Genomic DNA, 23,718 nt, shown 5'->3' with positions numbered 1-23,718 from the left:
TATGGAAGGAAGAACTGCTATCTTTGTCACAAGACAGGAATTTATTAGGTTACCTGCTGCATTCTACCCATTTCCTACAATTGGGTTCATTCCTACAATTAGGCAGCTGTACAGAGTAAAATAGGGTGGTGGGGCTCTGGGTAAAGCATGTGGGATCCTAAGTTGTTCCCTTGATGTCAAGCCTTTCTTAACACTGCACCAGATGAGGAGGAAAAGGTAGGAGCCTCAGGTTTGGTGACTCAATTACTTGAAATGACTACCTCTTATTTCAAATGTGGTCACTGACCAGTCTCCTTGCACATGAACTGTCAGTGTGGGAGTGCTGGCTAGTAAATACCTCCGTTTGCTTTCTCGCACCATTAATTCCCTGCAGGGCATTTTCAGTGCAGAGAGAATTCTGGGAAGGTAGGTCGGCCAGAGCCTTGGAACTCGGGGAGTGAGGAGCATGACTATCACTCAGCCACCCGTGTCCTGCTCTGATCTGGCCAATGAGCCATGACTACATAGGTCAGCTACAGACCCCTGAGATTTTGTCCTCCCTGATGTAAACTACTCATGGAATGAAGGTGTTGGGGGAAGCCTACCTGAGGTAGGTTACCTGTGCTCTGGATCTTGGGGTGAGGGCCCCCTCTTCAAGTATCATAGAGACTCTGCCTGAAGGGAAGGTTTTTGTATCTTTTGAGGAAAAGCTCAAAGACCCAACTCTAATGGCTTTAGTTCCAAAACTGTCTCTGATTCAGGTAGCACAGGTTAGAGATGATAGGCAGGCAGAATATTGATTAAAAACAAACAGATCCACATTTTTATTGAAAACAGATACCTTTCAGTATCTCTGATTAGAAGAAATCAGCTACGAGATACCATTACTCAGGAAAACAATATATACAGAAGTCTCAGGTAAGGGAGAATGGAACGGCCTGAGGAGAACACAAGTGAAACAGGACTGGATCACTGGAACAGCCAGGTAGCAAAATGATACCAAGTCTGAGAAAGCTGTGTCCTCAAGCCTGGGGCGGGGACTCTTCCCATATTCTTGGACCATGTCTCATGATTCTTTGGGGCAGAGGCACTGGCTGGAGCACAGGGATCTCTGTGCCAACTCTGAATAATTAGTCCAGGCCCAGGGCACAGGCCGAATACATGGAATGAGGCCACCAGACAAGTCATACCTGCTCCCTAATGAAACCCGTAGGAGAGAAGCACTCTCTGCAAAGTCTATAGACCTGGCAGGGATCACTAGACCATGGAGAGCTTAGGGATAGTTCTGTGGCCAGTCACTTAAAAATACCTAGAGTAAGCTAAGCCCTAAACTGCTCTTATCCAGTTCTCACTAACTAGGGAGGTAGAGGAGCAAGACATGGAAGCTGCCTCCAAACTAATTTTTGGTCTTCGGTAACAGGGATAAATGCAAAACACTGTTCCACGAGTACACTTGATAAACACTATTGGGCATAGCAGGATCAGATTCCAGAGCCCCCTTTAGCATCTGCCACAGGAGAGAGAGAGGATGGGCGCTGGGGGGAGATGTGTTCTGCTGTGGTCACTACGGTGACACGTCCTGTTCTGTCCTGGCTCCATTTGTATAGCGCCTCCCAGGTTCTGGATCTGCTCTCTCATGGCCCAGAGCTCTCGGTTCTCTGAGCTGAAACCTCCCAGCCTGAAGCACAGAGAGCGGAAACACAAGGTGCAGAGGGTTTTCAGATGAGGGTGAGCAGGCAGTCTCCCGAGAACACAAAGTTCTTTCATGCCACTTCCACTGAGTTAGGGCAGGGCAAAGAGGATGCTGAGTTACAGGAGGCAGAACGTGGCAGCTCTGGAGCAGGAAGAAGACTGAGCCAGGAGAATGACAGGATGTCCCCGCTGCGTGGATATAGCAGGCAGTGTCTGTGTCACCTGGATTGGGAGGCACGCATAGCAAAGTTCTATCTAATTGGTGGGGGAACAGTATGTCTCACCACTTCCCAAATTCTCTAGGAGGAACACTACTCCTGCTCTGGAACTTCACACTCAAACATAAGTTGAAGGAAAAAGGCTCTTCAGGGTCTCAGAAGTGCCCGCTGAAGGTCCTGTCTGTCAGTTTGGCTTCTTGGAAGTGCAGCTTTGTTTCTGAATCCGTATGCTGCTACAGATTTGGGCAAGACGGCTCTAAAAAGAAAAGGAGATAGGTCAGTTAGAGAAGATGGCACTGAGCATGCCTGCCCAGTTAGCCACTTAAAGAGTCTACTCAGCACTGGGTTTGGGGTCAGGCAGGTTTGCGTGAATCTCAGCCCTCCATTCTCTACATGTATCACAAACGAATTAGCTAACCTTTCTGAATCTCCATTTCTCCTCTGAGCAAAGGAGCAAAATAATATTTCAAATGAGGCAGTGAAGGTGTAATTTGGCAACAGTAATGCTGTAGGTCCAGGTGGATGATAAAAAATCACCAGATTAGGTGGCTGGGTGTATGTGTGATCTCAGCACTGGGCTGATGTTCAGTAGGATGTGTTTGGGAAAACAGCTCCACCCCTGACGCCTTCCTTGGATGTATCCTTCACAGACCCGCCTGAAGAGTGAGCCTAGGGCAGCCACGTTTGCACTAACAGCTCCCATTCACCACCCAAGGCCAAGCTGACTGGACCCGGGAGGCCCATCTGACCAAAACTGGACCAATAAAATTTTCCTCTCAGAATTTAAACAAAGATAAGAAACCACACAGTCAGTGTTGGACACTGGAGCAATAGAGTGAGTATTGGAAGTGTGGCTACTCAAAGCTACATACAAACCAATGTTAATGGACAGCAGAGCCAAGAGCCTTGTGGAGAAGGTCATCTGCTGAGAGGGGAGAATGAAGAAGTGCCCAGTCCCAAAGAAAGATGCTAAGGGAGCCGGCGCACTGGAGTGCGCTCCACAAGTGCCTGTTGCTGGTGGTCCCACCACTCCACAGGCCTGGCTGTTCGGAGCTTTGATTCTGTGGGATCCTTGTAGCAAGCTCCTCCCTGCAACTCCCAAACTATTGTGAGGAAGTTTCAGCTCCTGGCAGTCAATCCTGTGGAACATACTGGCACCAACTGCCTGAATGCAGCAGGACTTTGATTCGGTTGAGGAATTTCTGTGGCAGGCTCTCTGGGATGGACCGAAACTCATCAATTTAGGGACAGAATTGTTGCTAGGTAAGTAGGATAACAGTCAAAATCCCTTGGAGTAAAAAAGGCAACACAATTCTAAGTGTAAAGCATTAGCTCAGATCCAAAAGACAGTCCCAAGTACAGCCAAACCAAGAAGCTATTGGAGGCACCCCATGCATGGGGATGAATGAGACTTACAGAGAATTTCTTAACGTTCCCCAAGGCCTCTGGGTCCAGCTGTGCAATATCGAGCCTCTGCAAGTCACTGGCCAATAACCGCATGCTCTGTGTGGAGAGGAGGGTGGGTTAAATTGGCATGTCCCTTTGGGCAGGAATGTCCACCCAGCACCAGTGTGCCCCAGGGGTCCCCTTGATATGGTGCAGTTGGTTGGGGGAAGTGGCAAGGCAGGTAGAAGTATCAGCCCTAAGGAGACAATGACATCAGTGCTTATTGGACTCGTGGGTGGATCACCCAGGTAACAAGGGTGTGTGCATTAACTTAGAAATGCCCTCTATGCCACATCTGAGAAGCCGTCCTTCCCTCCTGGGACCTAAGGTCAGCAACTTGCTCTGCTCAGCCCAGAAGGGCTCAGCCTGCGTTCGAACCCCTCAAAGTTCTACAGAGTGGGAGACAGCTCCTGCGTTCTCTCTGGGCTGAGCACATATGCTGACAGTGCCTTCCTCTGTGCCCTCTCTGCTGTCCCCATCACCACACACAGCACAGGTATCATAGGGGACTCTGAACCTGTCTCGACTACTGACCTGCTTCTCAAGAGCAGGAACCACGTCTGCTTAGACCCAAAAGACAGTCCTAAGTACACATGGGCCTGTTATAAGACAAGTGGGCAAATTGTAGCTGATGGAAGAAATGGAACCCAGAGCTGGGCAAGGATCTTTCCAGTCTGGGCGTCTAACCTGGGAGAGAAAACTGGGTTCTGAGTCCTACAGGAATCATGCAACCAAAGACTTAGAGAGAAGTAAGTGATGGACAAATAAAAGACAGGCTGACTAAGCAGCCCATGGAGGCCTGGCCTCCCCCACAATACTTACCTCTCCACCTCCCACCGGCACAGTGAGGAAAATCTCTTTGCTGTCGGCTAGAGGGCTGCCATTCACTGAGATGTTGTAAATCTGCTCTCTGGCTGCTGGAGTACGCAGGCCTGGGGTCTTGAAGACTCTACAAAGTGGGAAAACCTTTGTAAAGATGGCCTGGCAGACTGAGTGCCACCAGGCGCCAAGAGCCTTTCCAGCCCCCATCTGGCCTCAAGCCGCAGTTTTCAAATCACACATTTCTAAGAAGGCGAGTTCTAAATTTAGGGGGGAAAGTCTTCTTAAGCAGTAATGACTAAACACAGCTGGAGAAAGGAGGTTGTAATTATCAAACATACATCTAGTTAAAGTCATTTCTTATCCATGTAAATTTTAGGTCCAAAGCTCCATATGGATGCCATCCATCCATCCATCCACAAAGCCAGAAATAAACTACGGTTAATGTATTTCCAAGAATGGCTAAGTGCTTCCATCAAGAGGAATTTTCCAGGATCAAAGGAGGATGATTCAGAGATTACATCATTTTATTAATTTCCCAACTAAGTTTCTCAAGGCAGTTAAAGTGTTGCTACTTATTTTTCTTTAAATGTCGTTTGCTATATTCTCATGTGCAAAAACAAACAGTTAAGAAGAGTTGGAATTAAAAGTAGAACGTAAGTCTTCCTTACTCTCCTCCCCCAGAACAACCACTCTCAAGTCCCTGTGCCTCCAGAAACTTTCCATGTGTATAAAAGCAAATGGGATCGTTTAGGACACACTGTTCTCCGTGGTCATGAAGCTCTTCCGCATCGGCACGTACAGACCCACTCCTTTTATAGTGGCCTATTTAGTTGACCAGCCCTATGGAAGGGATTAACTTATGCTGCAAAAACATCCTTTTTTATGTAAGATGGTGTCAATTTTCACTCCTGCCCAGAGTATAGGAGAGTACCTGCCCATTAAAAAAAAAAAATTCTGGTCATAATCAGAAGACACCAAAAAAGGCACTAGAGGCCTCCTGGTCATCAGAAAAGAATTCTTCCTCCCACCCACCCGGTAAAGAATCATTCTGTCGCTGTGAACAGGTGACCCCGCACTCAGGAGAGGCAAACACTGGGAAGCCCAACGGCTGCCCTCCTGAGAGGACTTCCCAGGCCGAGCAGCTGTGAGTCTTTCCCCACCACCCTTTTCTGATTAAATGCTGGGCTCCCACCCAAACTCAGCGCAGCTCTCAATACTCACCTTGAGTCAAACCTGGACATCAGGCCTGGGGTGGGTTTCACCATAGACAACTCCAGGCGGCCCACAGCTGGGGTAACAGTGTTATAATGGCTCGACCTACAGGTAGGAAATGGCCATTAGGCTGCCAACTCCCAGGTCCAAAGACAGCAGCAGGGGCAGGTAACACTTGGGGAGCGCTGATCACATTGGACACGGTACCAAGTGCCTTACGTGAGCGTCTGCAGCCCTCCCAACAACTCTGAGAAACTGCTGTTATCCTCATTTACAGATGCAGAAGTTCTGGCATACTGAGTTTAAATAACTTGCCCAGGATCACACAGCCACTTAGGGGGCAGCCAGACCTTTGAACTCAGGCAGTCAGACCCCAGAACTGGACTTTTCAATCAAGTTAATAGAACAAGCCTGTCAACAATCTGCAGCCCCCCCAGCTGGAGTTCTTCTCTTGCTGGTAGCTAGTAGTGCTCAGGGAGAAACAGGAGGAGCCTGTTCCTTCACAGAGATGCATCCCAGTGACTGCTTCCCAGTCCTGCTGAGATGTCCCCCACTCCCACCCCACGGGTTAGTATGGAGATGCCCATGATCATGAAGCTCAGAAGTTGGTAGGGTCCAGCATAAGCCATTCAACGGGTCTTTACTTGGCAAGACCAGGAGGAACATTTCAAGACACAAACTAAAGGTATGTGGCAACCACTTTGTGACTGACCACAGGGTAGCTCTGCACACAGAACTGTCCAGGTAACTAAACAAAATATGCAGCGCTTACAGTGCAGTAGGCACTGCACAATACCCAGCACCTGACCTGACAGTGTCTCTGCACCTCACTCTGTTTGCATTAAAAAAAAACAAAAAACGGGGAGGATAGGGAGCAAGGGCTGCAGACCTGGAGGTGTTGGGTCAGATCATTTCTAGAAAATCTAGATCCTCAAGGATCTGATGACTTGAAGCTCTACTGGAACATGCGCCACAAAAGCCCTCACACTCCCTTGTCTGCCAGGCTCTCCAATAAAACTAAAACACGCGTCTACATTTGGAAAATCCATTACCTTTTGCTTTTGCCTTTTCCTTGTATGGACTGGGTTCTCTTCTTAGATGGAGGACACCTTTTGACCTGAAGTCACAATCAAATGAAACTGAGATTACAGGAAGCCCCACAAAGAGAAAAGGTAAGGGAAGGTGAGAAAAGTACTGGGAGAGGGGGACCAGCTCTGGAAAAGACGACCGATACTGAACATAAGACAGACTATGTCACAGAATTCAGTGACTTAAGTAATTCAGAACATAGTTAATCAACTAAGGACTTATCCTAGCTGGGTCTTCAAAATAGTGTTTTTGCCAAGAGTTAAGGTAAATTCTTTTGAACTGATCGCAGCCTGGCTTGTCGCCCCCCATCCCCTTACATAAATGGCTGCTTCAGAAGTCACTGAGGCCATCCTGGGGGCCCAAACCAAGGAAACCTCGGCAGGTACCTGACAGGGGTCCTGAATCCTTCAAGGTACCTGGCAAGAACCACTCCTTACCCTCCAAGATCCACTTGTCTCCCTGCTTCCCCAGCTGTCCCTCTGCAGCCTGCCTCACAAGCTCCTCTTCCTACCCTCCCTCCGAGTGTCCATCCTTGCCTCCCTCTCTATGCTCTCCCTGCACCTCTTCCACCCCCACCCCGGGACCACCACCTAAGGATCTAGGAGTCAGTGTGTCTCTCTCTCAGTCACCTGCTCCTCCCTGAGTTCCAGATTGAAGCTTCTATCTAGCCTGGATGTTCTGGAAAAGTATTGAACACTCAACCTGCCAAACAATCAACAACTTAACTGCTCCCCTTCATCTGAACCCAGCACACTCTTGCTCGTGTGTGTGTGTCCCACACTCCACTGGGTGGCAGTTGCCCAAAGCCAGAAACCATTTCACCATCTCTGGTTCTTCCTTTCCTCCACCAAACTCGCCATTCTCCATTTTAAAACACATCTCAAAACCATCCCTTCCTGTTTTAGAGGGTCAGTGCCTTTTCCGCACTCCTACTTATCTGGAACACTCTTCTAACATATAGATCCATCCACGTCACTTACCATTACCTACCTGATGACCCTGACACTTCCAAGCTCGCTGCACAAGGCCATTCATTATCTGGCCATTCTACCCAGCTTCCATTCCAGCCACACCAAACTGCTTCCTGTTCCTTAAATGGACGCTTGCGTATCTCCTCCTGGAATTCCCGCCCCTTCCTTCCCCAGCTAGTGAAATCTCACCCACCTTTAAAAGCCTGGTTGTATCCTAATGGGGAAGACTTAATAGCTTTCTCTTCTATGTTCTACGCATTTTGTACAGACTTCTACCACTTTTGCTGTTAGCCATTTAAGTGGGGCCTCTGGGAGGGCAACACTGTATTTTACTTATTTTTGTATTTCCTTGTCTCACCAGCTTCCAGCCTGAACCTTACTTACTCTTGCAGTTTGAAGAGTCTTGTTTTTACTTTCTTCTTCTTCTTCTTCCACTATCATTTCATCCACTTGTATTACCTTTCGTGCTGTAAGAGACAGTTTTGACAGAGGATAAACTTCCTTATGGGAATGAACTTTTATGCACTCACATTTCTTACAGGAAATAAAATTGATGTAATCTGTGATCAAGAAATAGACTCAGTATAAAAAAGATACCTTTTTAAAATAGAGGATTTAGACAAAGGAAACTAATCAGAGTGGTTAAGTAACTCCATGTGATGCCTCGTGTGGGCAGCCCAGCATTCTGGTGAGAGAGCAGAACTCTGGAGTCAGACCTGAGCTTGCCCAGCCCCACCACTAACCAGGTCGCATGGCTTGCATAGTGGTGCCTCAGTGTCCTCATGTATAAAAGGGAGTAGTCACCTTAAAGTGATATTACGAGAACTGGAATGTGTATTCCATAAGAACAGGGTCTTTGTTACTTTTATCTTGTATCCCCAACCCTAAAACTGTGCCTATAACTGTTCATTGTCTGTGGGATGAATGACTGTAAAGCCTTTTTAATAGTACTGGACATGTTATAATAAGTATTATTATAGTAAAATATTATTTATGTAGACACTGCAAGGAAACTTAGAAGAAACTTTCTAACCACCACAACTGTTGAGTGATGAAGGATAGAGACTGTCTCATTGCTAAATATGTATAACCAGGAGCCAGACAATCATGAGCTGGAATTCCATGGAGAAAATTCCTGCATTTAATCATGGGAGGGTGCAGAGATCAGACTAAATGACTTTTTAGCCTTTTTGTCCTGACACATTAAATAAGAATGTAATTTTTAAACTTTTTTTTTAAAGCAATTTACAATGTGGTCAAAGTCTGATTAATGGTCAAGAGGGCACAAAAATGATTTTTACTGTTGGTAGGGATTGGATTTGGTTTGCTCAGTTCCCAGGGGTGGAATCAGAAGACCCCACCCCTCACCCCCAACAAGTAAGTAAAACTGGTGGAACTCAGAAGGGAAACCCTGAATGTAGAAGTAACCTAAAGTGACCCAACAGATGATAAATATGTGGCTGAGGAACTCTAGGAACAACACCCAAGGCCGATTTACATCCTAACCTAGTGGAATGACCCTAGCAGAGTGCAAATGTTGTTTTCTTCCTGCTAACCATGCAATTCTGATGGGAGGCAAGGTGGAGTAAGAACTGGACGGTGCTTCTATTTAGCCCTGCCTTGTGGGCTTCTATCTAGCCCTGGTGGGCACCCCAAAATCCATGTCATGGGTCAGGTTCATCCCCACAATATTTGGATGCGCTGAGCTACCAAAGCTTAATGACAACAATATAAAGGCCATAACAGAACTTATCCGGTCCTGATTCCACGCTTACTAATTACAATCTGGCTTCCCAAAGACTTTCTGGATGAGACGGTATTTCTTGGAGTGTGGGGCAGGCATGTGAGATGGTTTTACCCAGATGGGTCACTGAAGTGAGTAACAGGGAATGACATGGTGAGGGACTGAGTCCTTTTACAGTTCTCTTTCAACCCTTCTGATCACATCAGGGAGTCTCAGCTGGCATCACCATGTCTTGTAACAAACCTCTCAATCTCGCTAACCTCTCTAACTCGGGGGGAAGTGAGCAGGCCACAGTGTCTGGTCTCCAGCACAGCTTTTCTTTTCTTTTCTCCTTTTACTTTCACTTAGCTTGTACATTGCTCTGCAAAGTTTGTTTAGTATCAATTTGCACACAATTAACTGAATGCAGAACAATCACATTTTTAGATTTCCAAGACTGAGGAACGGACTTTAGAGGGCAGAGGCTCCAACAGTGAAGCTTCCCTGAGCAGCCAGCCAACCACCCTGGGCCTCACCTCTCTCTCGGTTCACCAAGGAATTCTGAAAAGTACTCACATTTGGCAGATTTCAGGGGTGTCTGAAAAGCTTCTGCTGTTAGTTTGTTTATTTCTGTGATATCCAGGTCAGCCTGTGACAAACACAGCCAGAAAACACCCGGCATATTCCATCAAATATGAGGAATAATATTTTATGATTAAGAACAATTAAAAAAATATATTGATACATACAAAAAATGTAACATTATTAAACACTATAGTGAACTCCCATAAACCCACCATACAACCCAAATCTAAAACACTACCAGTAACTAGCTATATATTCTTCCGTATTCTGTGTCCTTGTCTCTCCCCAAAAGGTGACCAGTCTCCAAACTGTCACTCCCCAGAGGTAACCACTATCAATCCATTTGCTTAAAAGGGTGTATGTGTATATGTACATAAATATTTGTTCACTAATTTTATGTGCTTAAACAATATTTTGTTTTGTTTTTGAACACCACTTGTGGTTGTAGTTAACTTGTCTGCACTGCTATAATAACATCCCTCTGTGTGCCTACCACAATGGATCTGTCCAATCCGCTGTCAACAGCCTTCTACGTCTATTACCAACATGGCTACTAAGAACAATTTTATACATGTGTCTGAATGACATGTCCAAATTTTCTTTTAGCTGTGTGTTGAGGAACAGGGCATTACAGGGTTGTAGGGTACACAAATATTCAGCCTTGGTATTATTCCAAATTTTTTTCCAAAATGATTGCACTTGTTATATTTCACCAGCAAATGATACAAGTTCTAATGACCCACACATTCTTTGCAACACTTAATGCTATGTTAGACTTCTCTCTCTTTTTTTTTAAAGTCTAGAGGGTGAATAAGGTTTTCTATTGTCCTCCTGGGTCTTCAAAAAGGTTTCCAGACACCATTCTAATTAAGTTTTTCCCGGTGGTGACTACCTAAGAGAAAGCCATGAATAGGCATGATTTGTAGGCCTTTTCTTATAAGGCACATGTAAATATCAGAAGAGCTGTTACAGACCAGTAATGACATGGGTTTCATCTCTGGATTGGTAGGGACTACATGGAGCACTCAGAGGATTCTGAGGCTGTCCAGGTGTAGCAAAGAAGCAGTGTTGTAACAGACCATTGATGTCTGGTAGATGGAATGCAAAGTGGTGGCCAACTTTCTGCCATCCCAGAAACACCTGGCATGTTATGAAGGAATCACTGGTTACAGGCTATACCTATCACCAACTGTGCAGAAGAGTTAATAGGCCTCAAACTGATCCATAAAAAGGCCTGTTTATACGGCTGGCCCGTCCCTTGCATGAGAACTTGGATTTCAGGGTTCCCACCATCCCCTGATAAGGATGGTGCACTGTGCCAGCTTTGTACAAATATGGTTTATGCTGAACACTTGATTCCTTCTGGAGGTCTGAAACTTTGATGTGTGCTAGGAGGATACCTATGTCACCAGCCCTCAACAAAAGCCCTGGGCATTGAGTCTCTAATAAGCTTTTCTGGCAGACAACATTTCACAAGTGTAGAGTTAAGTGTGTTCTGTGTGCCTCCACTGGGAGAGCACTCTTGGAAGCTCGGGCCTGGTTTTCTCCGGAGTTCTCCCCAGGCACTTTTTCCCTGTGCTGATATTGCTTTGTATCCTTTCACCGTAACAAACCATAGCCTGGAGTACGACTATATGCTGAGCCATAAGTCCTCTTAGTGAATTACCACTCCTGGAAGTGGACTTGGGAGCCCCCTCACATCTAATTAAGAAGTTTTGTGCCAAAGTATCATTTCTTCCCTAAGTTTTAAATCATATTAGCTACGGCTAGAATTCTGTCAACTTGGTGTGATGACACTGGACATACTCTGTATGTCTGATTTTTAAAAAGTGATGTGTTTGTTAATGAATGTAATTCATCTCAGAGGTTAAGCCTCTTTGGAACATTAGATCTGAGTGTGTGTAGGGGAACATATTACACAGAGAGAAAGCATGGACTAAGGACGTGTTTGTAGCTCTTGATTATATTTTTCAGTTATCCCCACTCTCCTACAATATTTGCCCCAGATACTCTCATTTTTTCCTGATTAAACAACTGGCTCCTAAGTACCTTTAATTTCTTCAGGCTTGTGGAGATCCACTATTCAGGGCTATTATGTACCCTTTGTAGTTAGATACCTTCAAATCCTGAGATTCCAAATGATCAACTCATAGAAGGATATAGATTTTTGGGTTCACTTTGTAACTCTGCTGAAGGCTTTAATAAGCCTTCTCCCCAGAAAGATACAAATGTGTGTACACACACATTGTCTATGATTTTAGAGTGCATGGGTCTCAGTGAAGGCCACTTACGGACTAGCTCCCAATGCTCTCCAATAGAACTCTCTGCAAAAGGAGCATTGCTCTGTTTCTGAGCTGCCAATACTGGGCCACTGGTCATGGGTGGCTCCTGAACATCTGAAACGTGACAGTGTGAGGAACTGAATTTTTAGTTTCATGTATTAAAATAGCTACACGTGGCTAGTGGCTCCTGTACTGGACAGTACAGACCTAAACTCTTTATTTTGCCTCCCCATCTTACAGTCTTCAGTCCTGGTACAGATTCTGTGATGAAGGGGGTGAGAGGGGTGGGGAATCCTGAGAGTCCCAAGTAAGAGCACACCTTCTACAGTATGACACAAAACAACAGTCTCTGTCCCCTAGCAGGCCAGGTCACCATGTAATGACCAGGGATTTAAAGGTACTTGGGCTTGAGGCTTTCTCTTCTCCTGCAAAGGTCAGGGCAACAAGCTGCCCGGAACCTGCCAAAAATAGAACTACCCCTGTTCCTAGGGCTCATCCCATTATGTACTCGGCATTTGACAAGAATAATTTTTCAGTTGACATGAATAGAGTATGTGTCCTGTGGAACCTTTCCTCAGTTGAGTACCCACTGGTTAGCTTTTGTGACTGGACTAAACTCAAAACTAATCAACAGTTCCAAAACAGGACAGGTCACTTACTGTTGCTGCCTTTTCCAGGGCCTGTTTGTTTCCTCCAAGGGCTTTAAAAAGAACATTTAATTAGTTACTATCAGATTTAATGATAAATCATCTTTCCTAATATGACCAGTAATCTTTCTAAAACTGGACCAGATCAAGTCCTTAGCCCAACATTCAAGGACCTTCACAAGCTAACATTTCTACAGTCTAATACTATTTCTCTAAGCTTGACTTGTCCCCCTCATGACCTGTGCTAATTCTGTGTTCTATTGCACCAAAGTTCTTGTTATTTCCCACATGTGCCACTCTCTCTCAGGACTCAGTGCCTGGTACTCATCATTTCCTCTGCCCCAAATACTCCTCTTCACCCACGAAATTCTTAATTCATCCATTTAAACTCAGCTTAAACACAAAACTCTGCTTATTTTTCTGTCACAGTAATTGCTGTGAGTGCTGAGTTAGTTGCTCACTTTCATCATACCCAACAACCATATAAACCTATTTAAGTGTCCACCCTGACTTGATCTGAATTCCTTGAGGACAGAGATAATACCCACAGTTTTGGGCAAAAATACAACAAAAGTGGATATGGAGTAAATGTGTTTTGAATGAGGAGGTCTGTGCAAGGTTTAGATGTGGAATAAAAAGTTAGGTTAGGTCCTCCAGCTAGAAGCTCTCATAAGGTCCTATAAACAGTTAAGAACTCAGGCTTTGAACTCAAATGCCTGTGTTCAAATAGACTCTGCCATTAACTAGCTTATGAGACCTTGAGCAAAGTAACCAATCTCTCTGTGCCTTTATTCTGTCATCTACAAAACAGGGGCAATATTAATACAGTTATATGCTCATTAATACATAGTTAATATACATAAATCACCTGGTATATGCAGCACTATAAAAAGTGTTTACTCACCACTACTCTATTCTTTTGTTTGTTGTGCTTACAGTTTTAATTATACAATTATGTGTGAGTTCTTAAAATGAGCTTCCTCTACTAACTTGTAAGTCCTGGAGGGTAGGAACTGTAGAATGTCTGTTTTATCCCCAGTGCATCTTCAGCCCTAACACTGTAATATGTGCTCAATGAATATTTATAGAAATGTGCAGATTATTAAATAAAAAGCAAATCAGAGAATCATTAAATGTCTACTGTTTGAGCAGAACATGCATTTCTATCCAGGAAAGAAGCTACATACTGATAATAGTATTAACTAATTTGTTAAAAATAAGGAAAAACCAAAAAGCAGGGCTAACCTCCAGAAAAGACAGCCTTTTGCATTTCCTTGGACATTTAACAAGGGGCTGGGGAACAAGCTGGGCTTTTTCTCTGGCCAGGAAAACTCGGGTCCTTGCACTTCCCAATTTGATTGGCTCATTTTTAAACTAGCAATTTTCACAAGATGCAGCAATCGCTACATGGAGTTTTCCTTCTACCTGAGCTTGGTAACAAACCAAGTTACTCATTCATTCATTTTTAAACGGTTGAATAAAGTGCCAAAAAAAGTATCTCATGACATGAAATTCATGGGAAATTCACATTTCAGTGTGCCCATAAATACGTTTGATTGGAATACGGCCATGCACGTTACGGCTGTTTTGAGTAACAGCAGAGTTGAATATTGGTTGTGACAAGAGAACCTTCTGGCAAAGAAAACCTAAAATATTTCCTTTCTGGTCCTTCAGAGAAAATGTTTGCCTACCCACTGGGGTAGATGAGGATATGGAGAAAAATAAAGCAAGGAGGTGAGACAGTGAGTGAGGGAAGCAGTAGGGCTTCAATTTTCCTACAGTGATAATGAAAGACTTCACTGAGGTTAAGCCTGTCCGGGTAACCACACAGGCGCTCCAGGCCGAGGCCTGGCGAAACTCTAGCAGCTCTTACCGAAGTAGTCGAGCCAGTTCATCTCGCGCAGCGCCTTGGGGAGCCTCAGGATCTCGATGTTGTACAGGTTATCCATCTCCTTGAGGAGGTTCTGCCTGTCTGCCTGAATTTGCTTGGATCGTACTTGCACTGCGAGAGGACAGAGCCAACAGAACACCGGTCGCCCGGCAGATGAAAGAACCCTGGAATTAGTGCTGCCTGCTCCCCAACCCACCAGCCTCCCGTGATCTCCCCAGGTAGTCTCCACGACCCGGGCTCCGCCCCTTACCTTCACGGTCGAAGTCCTTAAGAAAGGAGGCGAGCTTCCGGCTCCGTAGCGAGCTGGTCTTCGCCACCCGACTGCCGCCTTTCCTAGCCGGAGCCATGGCGCTTTGGTGCAGGCTGCGGGCAGCGGGAAACCCAGCCACTGGGGTCAGCGGGGAAGACGGGGGAGGGAAAGCACGGGGGCCGCGAGGCTGCGGAAGAGGGCGGAAGGGCGCCCCGGGGCGCTAGTAGGGGGATCCCTGCCCTTAGGGACCTGGGCATAGAGGACTCTCGAGGCACGTACCTGCGGGACGCGAAATAGAAGCTGAGAAAAAGCGTCACAGCTCCCGCTGAGAGGTAGCGGCGCTGTAGCGAACCGGACGTGGGGCCGCCGCCACCAAATTCAAACTGCCACAGGCTGACGAATGAGAAGTCGCCATCCTAGGAGGGTCCCACAGCATCCAATCACAAGGAAGCTCCGCTATCAGGCAGCCAGTCCACAGTAGGACTACAGCACCCAGAAGGCATTGCCGTATGACGACATATTTTTCGCGACTCGGCAGCCGCGTGGGGACATGCGCAGAGAGACTGCAGGCTCCTGGTGGCGGCCCTGGGGGCTCTCAAACTTCGATTGCCTTAGCTTTAGTTTTTTTCCCACAGGTTTAGGGAAAACGACCGGCAGTCTCAAGGAGAAGAGACAGGATTCCGGCTCCAGAAGCACGGTCTGGAGTCAGGGCTTGGGCCCGGGGAATCCGCAGTCTGAAACAGGAAACTGCCCTAGCCCCGGACGAGCGTTCTCCGTGGGATAGTCAGGAAACTTGCCACGGTGGGGAACGGGCCCTGCCTTCCCAGAGGTCCTCTAAAGGGTAAGGCAAGACGATGCCTCTTGCCAGGAGGGTTAGGCAGTCCCGCGTGAAGAGACCCAGGTTTAGCTGGACCTCCCTTGAGAATGGAAACAAGTCCCACCTTTGACCCTGTACTTCCTTCCCCTACCAACTTGGACCCTAATGCAGGTTTGTTTGTCTGTTTTTTCCAACAGAATATGACTCAAGACCCACCTTTGCTTGCTGTGCAGGAGGCCCTGAAGAAGTGCTTTCCTGTGGTGGAGGAGCAGCAGGGCTTATGGCTGAGCACTCTGAGGGACTGTCAACCCCTCCTGGCTTCCCTGGGCAACCTGGCGGAGCAGCTGCAGGCGGCACATAATCTGCGATTCGAGGATGTGCCGTCACTTCGGGCCTTCCCAGATTTAAAGGAACGGCTGAGGCGCAAGCAGCTGGAGGCTGGTGATACTGTCCTGGACAAGTTAGGGGAGAGGCTGTAAGAGGTTCAAAGGCGCTTGTCTCTGCAGAAAGATTTTTAAATTGGATGTTTAATAAGTAGCTTGGATCAGTCAGAAGGATGTTTTTCTCCCTACTTGAGAGCATGGTATTTGGAACTGCCCTTAATTCCTTGCCATCTGTTGCAGTGGAACCTCTGTCAAAAAGCCATTTTCTGGAATTTCCCTTGTCAGGCTAGGATGGACTTACTAGAAGCTGCAAAGGTGGGACAAAAAAAAAACAATGAACAAAGATTATTCTGTAGACGTAGTAGGTGTCAGAGCTAAGGGTTTTACATACATGTATCTCATAACATCTTTTAACACCTGTATAACTTAACCTTGCTTAATCCCATTTTGCAGGTGAGGAAACTGAGGCTCAAGCAGATTGCCTCTGGCACAGGTAGTAAATAGTAAAGCTGGGGTTCTGACTGAGGTGTGCTGCCACCAAGGCCAGAGCTCTTAACCCCCACTTTGCTCTGCTGTACATTGGTGTCTTGGGGGCAGGAGTAGCATGTCTCTAAGCTCTCATTATGCCCAATGTTAGGCCTCTCTTTAAGTTATAGGCAGTTGATGACAGAGAATAGACAGGGCACATAGGGCCCTCCCATGACCAGAACAAAAGAAGGTTTTTGTATATAGAGTCTGTGCCACAGACTAATGGGAGAGTGTCAAAGATGAGGACGTTCTCCCTATTCATTTGTACAAAGTACATTTTTTAAGCCCATGTGGTGCTGGGGATACAACAGTGAACCAGACTTAGTTCTGTTGTTGAGCAGAAAAAATAGTCAATTAAATTATGCTGACGTTCTAAGATAGTGAAATTTTATTTCAGTTCATTACACATATTTGTGTGTGGGTATTAGGCTGTTATTTTAAGTCGTTTTAAAATTGTGAGTCACAGGCAAACATTTTGAAAGCAACAATTCTAGGCTAGGGCATACACTGCCCTTTGGGAAGTTGTAGCCTTCATCTTGGTGGCTGGGCCCTTTGGAGTCACTGAAGGAATAATAATACTTAGCATGAGCTAGGCACTTCCCTAAGCTTTTTGTGTCCATTATTGCACTAAATCTTCACAGTAACCCTTTTCATTCATTCATTCATTCATTCATTCATTCAATAGGTGTTTGTAGTTCTATGTACCAATATCAGTGTTCTAATTTCTTAGGACGCACAGTGGGCAAAATAGACCGTCTTTATACATGACTGAGAATAAGTAACTTTCCTAGAATCCAGTTTGTGTATACTCAGAGCCCTAACTTCATCACTCAGGAATTTACTAAGATGGGGCCAGAGAGCATGTGAAACAGTACCATTCGGTTGCCTCGGTTTCCTCCTGCTTATTCCCTTTCACATACATGGCATAGGACCATGTGTGAGCATTTACTCTCCTTCTACAGTTTTATGGCAGCCCCAGAAAGGTCTCCTGGTCTTTACTTTTTTTGACGGCTGGGCTTATCATTCAGCTTTGAGAGCCATATAACTTCAGCCTCTCTCTTTAAGTTAGTTCTTAATTTTGAGCCACTTTTACCTCTAAGGCACCATCACTAATCTCCTGAGGCCAGTGGGTCTCATTTGGAGACAACTTTTCCTGTTGGGACATTTGGCAGTATCTGGAGACTTCATTGGTTGTCACAACTTGGAGAGAGGGAGGGTGTGATTTGCTCCTGGCATCCAGTGGGTAGAGGCCAGAGATATATCCTACAGTGCCCAGGGCAGCCCTCTACCATAAAATGTTACCAGTCCAAAATGTCAGTGTGCCAAGGTTAAGGGCCCTTGTCTTAGGGCTTTCTCATGATATTGCCTAATACCAGATTCTTTCCCCCAGAAACACCCTTCTCAAGGTGCGTGACACGGTCAGCAGCCATGTGGAGCGAGTGCTTCAGATCTATGAGCAGCACGCAGACACAGTGGGCATTGATGCTGTCCTACAAGCTTCGGTTGTGAGTCCCTCTGTGGCTGACATGCTGGAATGGTTGCAAGATATGGAGAGACATTATCGAAATTCGTATCCTTTGTACGTGTTTCAGGTAGTGTCCAGATCTGTTCCAGGAAGTCTTTAATTTCAGTTTTCATAGGGTCATGAAACTATATAGTATGGGTCTCTTTGGTTCCTGAATTTGGATTCTTCCTCAAATCATTTGAGTAGCTATGACCTGTCAGGCATTGTTGTAGGTGCTGGGAGAAAGGCATTTAAGGGAAAATATATTGAATGCCAGGTGGTGATAAGTGTTATGGAGAAAAATAAAGCTGGGAAAGTAAGGGGTGAAGGTGAGTTGTGATTTTAAATAGGGTGGTCAGGACAGCCCTCACTGAGATAGTGATGTTTGAGGAAAGAGCTGAGGAGGGTGAGGGAGAGAGCCACATGATGTTGGGGAAGAGCATTCCAGGCAGAAGAAACATCAAGTGCAAAGGCCCTGAGGTGAGAACATGCTTGTACAGTCAAGAAATAGCAAGATGCCAGCGTGGCGGGAGCACAGTGAAGGCGGGAGCCTAACCAGATGTGGTCAGGGGCCAGGGCCACACCTTGTAGGGCCTCAAAGGTCTTTGGAAGGATTTTGCCTTTTACTCTGTGTGAGATGGAAAGCTACCAGAATGTTTTGAGTAGAGGACTAACATAATTGTGACAGTATCACCCTGGCTGTGTTCTGAGGAAAGACTTGGGTTGGTGCAGGGTGAGGGTAGAAGCTGAGGGACCAGTTTATTTTGGCGCTTTTCTCTTGATACTTGCCTGAAACCCACATCTACTTGCTGGCTTAAGTTTCTGCCTTCATTTAACTAACTTCCAAATCCAACCTTTATTCTTCTTTCTGGTCTTGATTTTCAATTTCCTGCCGATGCCTCCATCTGGATTGCTCATGGAACAGCAAACTCAGATTTAAAATTGAACGCCTCTAGTTAGCCCTCACATTCAGCTCCCTTTTTAGTTGCAGCGCCAACCCCGTCTAGTCAGCCCCCTCTCTGGACACTTCAGCAGCCCCTTCCCCCTCGCCTTCTCTTCTCTTCTTCAGTTGCAATAGCAGCAGTGCGTCAGGAGCAGTAGGCGCAGTGGCTTGGCTCGGGCCGTCCGGCACTTGCTGCCTGCCAGGCACTGTTCGGAGAATGTTGACGTGGTCACTTGTCAAGCCCTTTGACTCTTTGTCCCTGGTGTTTCCATAGTTTCCTTCTCTAGTCCCATTGCCGCCTCCATAGCTTCTTAGCCCTCAGTCAGGAACAGTCTTGACAGGTTTCTGTCTGGCTTTCCCTGTGAGCTACCCCTGGTTAGTGGCCTCACTCTATAGCTTCTGGAGGTCCATTCCGGTCCTGCTGCTTGTATACGAGTTTTCAGTGGCTGCTCTTGCTAGGAGGGCAGAATCCCCTTGCTGGTCTAAAGTGCTCTTTGTGTTCCGGCTCAGCCTGCCTTCTCAGCCACCGTTCCTCCTACTCTGCGCAGTGTTCCCTGCCAGCCAAGCTGGAAGCTTTACTTGTCCCTGAATCCATTCCATGCTTCCCCATTTCTGCGCCTTTGCTTCAGCTGTTCCAGCTGGAATCTTCCTGCTACCCTCTAAACTGGATGTGTTCACCCTCTGACATCGCACTTCAGTTTTATCTTTCATGTCACTTAGGTTCTTTCTCTGCAGTTTCTGGCTTTTTCCTCACCATGATAAGGTCCTAGATTGCAGGGGCAGTGTTTCCTTCCTCTGTCCCTCCAGCACAGAGCTATGCGAGTAAAGAGGTGCTCAGTAAGATTGTAGCGTGAGCGAATCCTGCCACCCAGTAAATGTAATGGTTGCTGACTCACTGTACAGCTTCCTATAGCTCTCTCCAGGCTATTTTTATCCCTCAACGTATTTCATTTTCTTTTTGAGCAGTCCTTAACTTCCAGGAAGGTACCTGAAGAGAAAGTACCTCCTGTCCTCCATCCAGTGGGGAGACTTGGCAAACATCCAAGCTTTGCCCAAGGCCTGGGACCAGCTTCCGGAAGATGAACACCAAGAGCTTGTGCAAGGTGCTGGTGTGTGTTTACTCCTTCATGCTTCCTCCTCCCCTTCCCTGCAGCTCACTTCTTCGGCAGCATCAGAGAGATGCCTTCACAGTGCCTCCATATCTCTTATAAATCTGGTGTTCTGTGCTCTCTGGGGAGGTGGTTTGCCACAGTTTTCCTCTCTTCCTGTTCCAGATATCCTATTGAATGTTTCCTTCTTCCTGGAAGAATAAAGCAGCTGTGTGTTTATCTGGAGACTAGGGGGATGCAGTTGAAGACTGGCCTTCTGCATTCTGGTGTTTCTGAAGGAATGGCGGTATTGCGACCTGACACATTTGCCAACTCAATGCCTACGGTCTAAGGACTGGCTCTTGGGAGGATTGTGCTGGATGCTTCTGATGCTGGATGCTGGCTTTTCCCTGCCAGGTCATGGCTGAGAGCACATGACCCCCCTCTGAGGTAGAGAGAGTGCAGGAAAGGCAGTGCGGAAGAACACCGGGGGCAGAAGCAGCAGCCACAGAAGTGGTAGGGGAGGCAAGGACAGGGTAGAGAGCGGCACCACCCTCGGCATCATCCAGAGCTCTGAGCCTCGTTGATGCCAGGTCCTAGTTTCGGGTATTTGTGTCAGTACTGAATTCCTTCATGAAAGAAAAAATGGCTTCAGTGTCTTCAAGAAACAGTACAGGTCTCCCTCAGCTTATAGTGGGGGCACATCCCAATAAACCCACCTTAAGTGGAAAACAATGTGAGTCAAGAGCATATACTACACTGACCTACCAAACATAGCTCAGCCCAGTCCACCTTAAATGTGCTCAGAACATGTACAGTGGGGCAAATTAGCTTAAGTCTAACAACACAAAGTTTATTTTATAATAAAGTGCTAAAAAGTTTTGAATATTTCATGTCATTGAATACTGCACTGAAAGTGAAAAACAGAATGGGTTTGATACAGCGTGATTGTAAGTGATTTGACTCTTTGTCCCTGGTGTTTCCATAGTTTCCTTCTCTAGTCCCATTGCCGTCGTTTACTCTGGAGATCGTGTGACTGGGAGCTGTGGCTTCCGCTGCCCAGTATCAGGAGAGGTAGCCTACTGCATATCGCTAGCCTGGGAACAGGCCGGAATTCAAAGAACGCGTATCATTATCGCACCATGTTTAAGTGGAAAAACTAAGGGACTCCTGAGTGTTTTCTGATCGCAGTAGCTCCTTGTGAAGACAATGTCAGCTTCCAGAGCCTACCAGCAGGGGGAGGTGGTGCAGCATGAATTAGCCTGAAGGTTGGTGAAGGTGGTGGTCCTCTATTGCTCGTACTGAGAGTGATTGGGGATAGTGGGACTCCTAAATGACAGGATTTTTTAATGAAAGCTAGCAGCTGACTTGCCACGTTCCTCTGATGTTGGAGTGGCTGCATGGGTGGGAGAACAGCAGCCCAGAGTCAGGCGGGCAGGGTTGTGTTTGCAGCCCAGTGTCGTCATCTGTGAAGTGGTGGTACTTCCAGACCTGTCAGCTTCCTAGGCTATTGTGAAAATCTGAGTCATTGGATGTAAAGAGACTTAATAAAGAATGTAAATATTTTTCAAGGAAAGTGACTTTTTAACACTATAAAAGTGGTATGTGCTTTTTAAAAAATCATATACAGGAAAATTGTACAAAAAGTTTTGCGTGTAGAACAAGCTCCATCAGAAATATTTTTATATGTATCCTTTTAGTGCCCATATTCACAAATTAAAAAAATAATATGATATTATTGATATATACTTTTATTTAAATAGCCTTTTTAAAAACAGAACTTAGCATAGTTTGGTCATATTTTCATATCTAAATCCAATTCAGTACAGTCATATACCATTAGATGCATTATGTACTATTTTATGAATGTGTTGTATCTTATATTTTACATGTATTTTTCCATATCTTCATGTTTTACTACCTATAAAGATAATAGATTCTGATTTGTGAAAAGGCGTTACAGAAAGTGAAAATAACTTTTTAGTAATATGGTGTATATTCTTCCAGATATTTTTAAGATCTATTATATCACATACATAATAGTTGTAATTAAAACTTAATGCAAAAGCCATTTGGGTATCAGGTCTTATGATGTGTTCTGGGGACAGTTGAAAAAGAACTCTAGAAAGGTTTGTAGTTCAACCAGGGGAAGATTTAAACCAGTATTTCTCAGGCTTTAATGTGCATGTAAATCACTGATATCGTTAAAATTTAGATTAGATTTTGTAAGTCTGGGGCAGGGTTCCAGATTCTGCATTTCTAACAGGTCCCCGGTGGTGTTGATGCTGATGATCTGAGGACCAGACTGAGTTGGAGAGATGTAGGTTGTGATACAGTAATAAAGGTATGTAAAAGAATGGAATGCCATGGGAGAATAGAGGTGACGATAACTAGGTGCTCATGGGAACACATAGTGACATCTGAGTTAAGCCCTCCGGCTGGTTTTACGGGAGGGCTGGGAGAGGAGTGCATGGCATTCCACGCACAGGGGACAGGCTAACAAAGGCAGTGTTCGAGAAGGAGGCAGCCTTCATGTATCAGATGCGTGCTGTGTGCCAGTCATTGTGCTGTTGCCTTTACCCTGTAGAACTGCCAGGTGTTAATAGTTAGGTAATAGCAAGTCTAGACTGAACTAGAGTTCATAGAGGGGTGGAAGAATGGCAGGAAATGCCTCTGTCCCCAGCTGAGCCTTCAGACGAGACCATAACAGCTTGACTACAACTTCATGAGGACCTAAGCCAAAGACAACCAGCTAAGCAGTGCCCAGATTCCTGACCCATGGAAACAGATAATAAATGTTAGTTTGAAGTCATTAAGTTTTGGGGTAATTTGTTCCATAGCAATAGGTAACTAATAGAACAAGCAGATAAGCTTTTGTGTTTTCTCCCTAATTTTATGTGAATAGTAGCATACTGTATACCCAGTGTTGCACATTGTTTTTTCCACTTGATGTATCTTGGAGATGGTTCTGTAAGAATACATAAAATCCTTTATTTTTTCTAAAATGGTTTTATAGTTTTCTCTTGTATGGGTGTACCATAATGTATTTAACTAGCCCCTTACTTGTGGACACTGAGGTTGTTTCCAAGGTCTTGATATCTGTTAGGTTTCCCTGTACTCCCACCCCTGCTCATTATGCTTTCTTCCCTTGGAATTTTTCAATTAGCTAGTTCTGTTCCACCCACTCACCTCAATTGAAAAAGAAATCTGTTGGCATTTTTACTGGGATCATTAAATTTATAAACTAACTTAGGGAGACTCATCATAGTAGGAGTACATCTAGTGCATCTTCTTCAAGTGTGCTACTGGTTTATGGGTTTAGATATCGAATGTGAGTTCTTTTCTCTGTTTCTCTCCATTAGGGAAATAGGCTCTTGGTGGTCAGAACCTCCTTTTCTGTCTGTGAGACAAACTTGGGATGAAATTAAGAATCGGGTTTCCTTCTTTTCTCTCTCTATCCCACCCACATTTAGAAATTGACCTCAGGATTCTTCTCTCAGGCAGAGTAGGGGTTTTTCAAAGCCAGTGTGATCCTGGACTCTAAAGAGAAGGACTTCTTTCTCCCCAAGGAGAGTCCAGGCTTTATGGTTACTGCATCATGTCTGACTTTGGTTGACATGAGAGGGGCCAGGTACCAGCTCCAATGTG

At 45.6% G+C, this 23,718-nt stretch overlaps 2 protein-coding genes across 7 annotated transcripts; one reads left to right on the top strand and one right to left on the bottom strand.

Annotated features, from left to right (window-relative positions):
- Positions 1-775: 775 nt before the first annotated feature.
- Positions 776-15,236, bottom strand: CDCA8 (cell division cycle associated 8). Of its 3 annotated transcripts, XM_036876536.2 has the most exons (11): positions 15,087-15,232; positions 14,808-14,920; positions 14,540-14,668; positions 12,679-12,719; positions 9,729-9,801; positions 7,814-7,896; positions 6,422-6,486; positions 5,379-5,474; positions 4,158-4,284; positions 3,306-3,392; positions 776-2,145 (listed from the first exon to the last, which is right to left on the bottom strand). In XM_036876536.2, exons 2-11 carry the CDS (start codon positions 14,902-14,904, stop codon positions 2,074-2,076), a joined length of 870 nt encoding a protein of 289 aa, XP_036732431.1. In that variant the 5' UTR covers positions 14,905-14,920; positions 15,087-15,232; the 3' UTR covers positions 776-2,073. The 3 variants fall into 3 exon arrangements, with proteins under 3 accessions (XP_036732431.1, XP_036732433.1, XP_057355995.1); XM_036876538.2 differs by lacking the exon at positions 15,087-15,232 and having other exon boundaries at positions 14,808-15,073; XM_057500012.1 differs by lacking the exons at positions 9,729-9,801; positions 12,679-12,719 and having other exon boundaries at positions 15,087-15,236.
- Positions 15,237-15,333: 97 nt separating this feature from the next.
- On the top strand, positions 15,334-23,075 carry AIRIM (AFG2 interacting ribosome maturation factor). Of its 4 annotated transcripts, none has more exons than XM_036876542.2 (6): positions 15,334-15,648; positions 15,822-16,099; positions 17,926-18,105; positions 19,963-20,091; positions 20,257-21,338; positions 22,337-23,075. In XM_036876542.2, the coding sequence occupies exons 2-4, from the start codon at positions 15,825-15,827 to the stop codon at positions 20,063-20,065; spliced, it is 558 nt and encodes a 185-aa protein (XP_036732437.2). In that variant the 5' UTR covers positions 15,334-15,648; positions 15,822-15,824; the 3' UTR covers positions 20,066-20,091; positions 20,257-21,338; positions 22,337-23,075. The 4 variants fall into 4 exon arrangements, with proteins under 4 accessions (XP_036732437.2, XP_036732434.2, XP_036732436.2 ...); XM_036876539.2 differs by having other exon boundaries at positions 15,335-15,648; positions 19,967-20,091; XM_036876541.2 differs by having other exon boundaries at positions 15,335-15,648; positions 19,963-20,085.
- Positions 23,076-23,718: the final 643 nt, after the last annotated feature.

This window comes from Manis pentadactyla, chromosome 4, assembly GCF_030020395.1.
Source record: "Manis pentadactyla isolate mManPen7 chromosome 4, mManPen7.hap1, whole genome shotgun sequence".
Classification (NCBI taxonomy): domain Eukaryota; kingdom Metazoa; phylum Chordata; class Mammalia; order Pholidota; family Manidae; genus Manis; species Manis pentadactyla.
This window is presented reverse-complemented; position numbering and strand designations above follow the sequence as displayed.

Bases quoted from the DNA above. Each gene is read 5' to 3' on its own strand.
- CDCA8 (XM_036876536.2), bottom strand. From the start codon at position 14,904: ATGGCTCCGGCTAGGAAAGGCGGCAGTCGGGTGGCGAAGACCAGCTCG. The intron at 12,720-14,539 runs GTAAGAGCTGCT...TTCTTTTTAAAG, and splicing joins GAACTGGCTCGACTACTTCG to CCCTTGGAGGAAACAAACAG. The intron at 7,897-9,728 runs GTGAGTACTTTT...TGTCTCTTACAG, and splicing joins ACCCCTGAAATCTGCCAAAT to CACGAAAGGTAATACAAGTG.
- AIRIM (XM_036876539.2), top strand. From the start codon at position 15,825: ATGACTCAAGACCCACCTTTGCTTGCTGTGCAGGAGGCCCTGAAGAAG. The intron at 18,106-19,966 runs GTATCCTTTGTA...ACTTCCAGGAAG, and splicing joins GAGAGACATTATCGAAATTC to GTACCTGAAGAGAAAGTACC. The intron at 20,092-20,256 runs GTGTGTGTTTAC...TTCCTGTTCCAG, and splicing joins AGAGCTTGTGCAAGGTGCTG to ATATCCTATTGAATGTTTCC.